This window comes from Brachycentrus maculatus, unplaced genomic scaffold (assembly GCF_059751285.1).
Source record: "Brachycentrus maculatus isolate JH-2025_06_01 unplaced genomic scaffold, ASM5975128v1 h1tg000196l, whole genome shotgun sequence".
In the NCBI taxonomy this organism is placed as follows: domain Eukaryota; kingdom Metazoa; phylum Arthropoda; class Insecta; order Trichoptera; family Brachycentridae; genus Brachycentrus; species Brachycentrus maculatus.
Window position 1 is genome coordinate 1,034,979 of NW_028280947.1, and position 5,838 is coordinate 1,040,816.

General features: G+C 36.7%; 1 protein-coding gene across 1 annotated transcript; it reads left to right on the forward strand.

Annotated features, from left to right (window-relative positions):
- Positions 1-525: 525 nt before the first annotated feature.
- Positions 526-5,139, forward strand: Plekhm1 (Pleckstrin homology and RUN domain containing M1). The gene has a single exon (XM_088263189.1). The coding sequence runs from the start codon at positions 645-647 to the stop codon at positions 2,766-2,768; it is 2,124 nt and encodes a 707-aa protein (XP_088119315.1). The 5' UTR covers positions 526-644; the 3' UTR covers positions 2,769-5,139.
- The last annotated feature ends 699 nt before the right edge of the window (positions 5,140-5,838 follow it).

Below are 5,838 nucleotides of genomic sequence, written 5' to 3' on the forward strand. Positions count from 1 at the left end.
GAAGAGGTGGAGATTGTTTTTCAAAGACAGATTCTCTCCGCCTATCTCTGAATCGTTTATGAACAAATAAGAAAGTTACCGCGTTTTTCACATGACAGTTAGCTCGGGCGGGTGACACCCGCCATTGGACCTCTAGCGTATTTTTGTTTCGGGCGGGTGTCTCAAAGGACCTCAAAGGGTTAACCCTTTGAGGTCCTTTGGCGGGAGACACCCGCCCTTAAAAATATTGTGTGGTCTATTTACCTCGAAATTAATGTAAATAGAAACATTATCCAGTATTCTTCTAAAAGGATTCTGTAGACATATTGAACTTGTCCATAATATCGTTATATATATTCTCGTTATATGCAGAGGAAGATAAGAAGCAGTTTTAAAATATTTTTTATGAAAAAAGTTATTCAATAATTAAAAGTTTCTATTCACCCCAAGAAAAGGTACCTGAGAACTAAAAAACTTTAAAAAAAGATAACAAATTAGAACGCAGTCCATATGTAAATGACAAAATAAATCTATGGAATTAAATGTCAAAATAAACAAATATGGAACTTACGTGTTTGACGTTTTAGCAAAGTATTTTCAAAATTTTAAGTCGTAATAAAGTTTGTGGAAAATATGATACATATATTTTAACAAAGAAACTAATTATGTCATCATTTTTTGGTGTTCGCACTTCGGGCTCGACTCGCGGGCGCGAAAATATTATAAAGGAATCGCTCACCAATAACTTATCAGAGTGCGTCAAAGCTATTCAATTCAATCACCAAATCGAAGAATGTCATCATCAGGTCATTGGAAGTAACGATTTATCAAATTCTCTGTGTTGCGCTATAGAGGCTATATTTTTACACGGATTAAAGGACTCCTTTTTCAAAAAAGCAAAGAGCGCTTTGACAGGGGACATTGACCAGAGGCCAGAACCCAGTTTTTGGCCTTTGATTCTCGTACTGTCTCATAGCGATAGTATTAAGCACATCGCGTCCTTGCAACAAATAACTACAGAAATTGGTCAGTGTCGCGCTTGGCTCCGAATGGCTCTTAACGATTGCTTGTTGTCTTCATATATCTCTACAATGCTTCGTAACATGAAGTCGACCAAATCGTTTTACTCCCCTTACGCGTTTGCTAGAGATGTGGAGCTCTTGGACGTGGCTCAAAGGCTTCTCGAAGGTATCGAGTCTTGCACGCAATTCGAGCTGCCAATCAACTCCAGTCTCCTGAACATGTGGCCGGAGGATGTGTTGGTATTAGCCGGAGTGTGGATGCCCGCCAAGAGGTCCTGTCCGATTACGGCGGGTGTTGATGTGGCGAGCACACTTAAATCCGGCGATTCGGGACCTAAGAAAACGGGAATCCCAAACAGGGAACCTAACATCCTCGGGCTGGGGCAGATGCTCGCAATGGATCAAGATGAAGCATTTAACTATATCATATCTAGTACGTCGGATGATATTATCGACGATCAATTTAGCAATATAAAAATGATGCAGCAACAACAATCATCTCAGCAACAACAGGTGACACCGGGACCCTCTTCATCCCAAGAACCGACAGTTGAGGAAACCCCTGTTGTTGTACTCGAAGAGCAACCTATTGTTGAAGTCCCAGAGATCAAAACTGAAGCGGATGTAGAAGACAGAGTACGACCCGATCTTAGTAATATAGGCAACTCGCTCAGTGGTAAAACAGCCTGGTCTTCAGATCTCAACGATGATCATAAAATATCCACGGAATCTAATTCTTCCGATGGCAGTATAGTAAAAACGCCAGATTCTAAAAGTTTATCCTCCTTGGTAGATGACGGATCGTATGTTAAAACGCCAAATCTTCGAGAGGTTATTAAAGGCCTACACAAAGAACTCAAATTAACCAACGATGATCTGGAAACTAATTCACCCGAATTACAGGATTCTGCTCAAGCTACAGCCGACGATCCTTTATTAGAGGGTCTAGGGTTCGAAGTTATATCTAAATCGCCCTCGGCCGACTTTGATCTGAAAGAATTGAAAAAAATGATGAGCCAACTGGGAACTTTGTCGCGAGAATACGGGTTGGACAGCCAGGATTACCAGTGTATAAAATGCCGCGACACACTCGGAACTACCATTTCTAAAGCCAAAGTGTGCGCTTACTCCGGACAGTACTTTTGCGAGAGTTGTATGGATCCAAATGTTTTCATGATCCCCGCGAGAGTGATTCACAACTGGGATTTCCACCGCTACCCTGTTTCCAAAAGAGTGGCCATGTTCCTCCTAGAGTTCCAGCATCAGCCTTTAATCAACATGAAGAAATTGAATCCACTCATTTACAGAGGAGTGGACGAAATGGCGACACTCCAATTTTTGAGGATCCAGCTTAATTTCTTACGCGCGTACTTGTTCACTTGCCGCGAACCCGTAATCGAAGAGTTGCAGAAACGCGTCTGGCCGAGAGAGTACTTATACGAAAATGTTCACTTGTATTCTGTTTCAGATCTGGCTCAAATACCCAACGGCTCTCTGGCTAATCAGATACAGAAAGTTGTGTCCTTCGCCAAGAGTCACGTCGCCGACTGCTGGCTCTGCAGCCAGAAGGGATTCATTTGTGAAGTTTGCGACAATCCTCAAGTTCTTTATCCTTTCAATATAGAGACCACATTCAGATGCGACGCGTGTTCCAGCGTATTCCACTCTAAATGCTTGAATGCCTCCAAGCCGTGCCCCAAATGCGAAAGGAAGAAGAAAAGGCAAGCCGTTTCTCTTGTAGATGCTGTCCATAGTAATTTTGTTTAATCTACTCGTACCGCACAAGCAATACTACAGTAAAGATTTGTCTGTGACTGATGTTGTGATTTCTATAATTGTAATGTACATACAGTAAACGTAATGTACAGTTAGAACATATTTATTCCGGAAAATTTCAAAGCAACCCGTGTCTTGGCTTATTTCCTATTTAATCGCATACATTATTTAGATCATCCACACTTAAATATATTTATATTCCTACTTATACCATCAAATTAAACCCTTATCCACACCCCAATGGTGCATAGGGCACTGCATCATATAAATGCAGTGTTATCTTGATCGTTAACACATGAAGGAAAGCTGATCAGCCCTCCGCTTGAGGTACCAGTCAGGGTAATATTGAATAAATATTACAGTGAAAAAATCACCTATATTTATTCTATCCCCCCCTGGGAATCGAACCCGGGACCTCCAAAACGGTAGCCGGGCGTGCAGACCATTACACTACGGAGGCGGAAAATAGCCATATTATATAATATAAGTTAACATGACAATTTTCACAGATTTTAAACATCAGTTTCTGTTGTAATTTTTAGTTTAATTTAATTTGTTTAATTTGTAAGTAATTTTTTTTAGTCAGGTTTTGCAATCTACTAATAACATTCATAAAATTTAAAAAAATAATTGTTCAAAATTAAGATGCATCATGTAGTCCGTAAAATCGTATTAATATTTATGCCTTATTTTTCTAGCTAATCAGCTTTGTACAAAAACTGCTCAGTAATCTCAAACAGCTATATAACGGACAAACCTTGACCAACATTACTTGTCTGTTGGAAGATATTGCGTCATAGCAGTGAGCCCACTAATATACATCTAATCCGTACAAGATGTTAATTTATATTTGATTTAACTTCTTTTTTATATTATTTTCATTGTATTTTAAATACATAGTGTATATCGTAGTCGTACAGGAAAAAGTGACCAACTAACAAAACGTCAAAAATGTTCAGGAGGGCCATTTATGACACTTTTGCTTGACAATATATTAAACATCAATGCAGACAGTCATCTTTAACAAGTCAATATATTATACTTCCATGTTTAAAACTTTTGGGATTTTTTTCAAGGCAATATTAAGCTTACTAGCTATCAAATAGTCAATGATCACATTTTTGTTAAAAATGCACTTGTTCACTTTCTCCTGTATGACTACGATATGCCCTTAAACCTATAAACCTTAGAGACTTAAGTCCAATAAACCTTAGAGACTTGCACACTTGACAACAAAGCTTGGAAAAAATGAAAATATAAATGTAACAGTTTCTCGTAATAATATTGTCAAAAATCTTTATAAAGTTAATACTATTTTTTATTGTTCTTTTTATTTCTTGCATAGTGTAAATTTTATTTTGACGGTGTCTGAAAATTATACAACATGTTTTGAATAATAACAGTGTTTATCGATTCAATAATCATCACCATATCAGTACTGTTAAGAAATTTTGTGAGTTTATTAAAAAAAATTCCCGTTAAACAATATTCTGTTTCTTGATATTAATTAAAGCAAATAACATATCAGTGTATTTTTGAAATATTATCATAATAAAATTCAATAATATTTACATTGTGATAACTTATGGTTTTTAAAATAATATTTGTATTGTGATAATTTTTGTTATAAAGCTGCATTATATGTGTGATAAAAATACATGTATGTTTTTGAACTTGGTCGTTTCGTTAGTATATTAGTACTTCTCTTCTTTTGTCTCAATCCCGTAGATTGGTCTGCAGTAACAAATGACGCCTTCACCACTCCAGTCTATTTTGCGAAACACTCTTCAGCTCCTCATACGTCGTACAGCACATGTCCTCGTATAAGTCGCAAAGATATTCACGGCGATGGCTTCCTCTAGCGTTTGTTCCCTTGATCAAATCATATCAGTTATAGTACTCTAAAAACCGTCAATACTCTTGCGCATCACCCTGTATTAATTGTACATTAAGTTACTCAGTTAAATGAAATATTTCATTAATTGATTTGGCAGTCACTTTTTGGTAAAATCTATCCATTTCTAATTAAAGTTTTACTTAGTATATACCACTATTTCTTAAAATCTACTGTGACACGTGTTTCGATGCGTTCCGCATCATTTTCAAACACCGAAATATTTCGATACCTGATCATCTCTAAACTTGTTCAATTAGTTTAAAAGGAGACAAGGAAAAAACATTTGATGTTTTAAATTACATTGTATTGCACTAATTGCAAACAAAATCCTTTGAGTTCTGTGCTGACATTTCTTGGTGGAACTGCATTTTATATTATAAAATCACAACTACAGTGAAACCTCTATCCGTTCCTCGAATAATCGTTTTCCCGGATGTGTCGTTTATTTCTTCTATCCCAAATTAATTTCATACTAAACTAAACCGCATCGATGCGTCTGTATCACCATTTACCGCATTTATCGTTCGAATTAAGCTGCATATTTGATACATTTTGTCTGTTTTTTACATTCTTTTTAATTTTCTTACATTCAACGGCAACTTATGGAATAGAAACTATCGAAAGCTTGTGTAACCGATAGCAGGAGAGGTCGATATTGATAAAAAGGAGCCGCTGCCTGTACCTGCATTTCCAGAAGCGTGCACACTCTTTGAAAGAAAACTTTCTACAACACACATTCAATAACCGATGCTGAAAAAATACAATTTGCAAAGCCGAAAATATACTATTGACTCACGAAAATAAAACAGTAAAAAAACAAAAGTATTTTTTTAAATTCTTTTCAGTCGTGTATTTTTTTTAAAAATAAATACATTTGCATCTGAAACATGTATTCTTCTTAGAATTTTAGCCTACGAATGGTTATGCAGATTGGGAGGACGGCATCTTTACTCAGTCGTATCTATTTGCGTATTGACCTCTTAATCCCGCATTCATTGTTTTCCCGCATTCATAGTTTATTTTAATAGGTCCCTTTAAAAACGATAGATAGAGGTTTCACTGTATATAGTTTTTTCTAAATAATTATTAGCGACTAGCGACTGGATTTCATAGTTACCGGCATCATCAAACTGGTTGGAGGCTAGGCGAAATAATGTTATGTAC

What these genes read in the sequence shown, in the direction of transcription:
- Plekhm1 (XM_088263189.1), top strand. Translation starts at nt 645, where the DNA reads ATGTCATCATTTTTTGGTGTTCGCACTTCGGGCTCGACTCGCGGGCGC.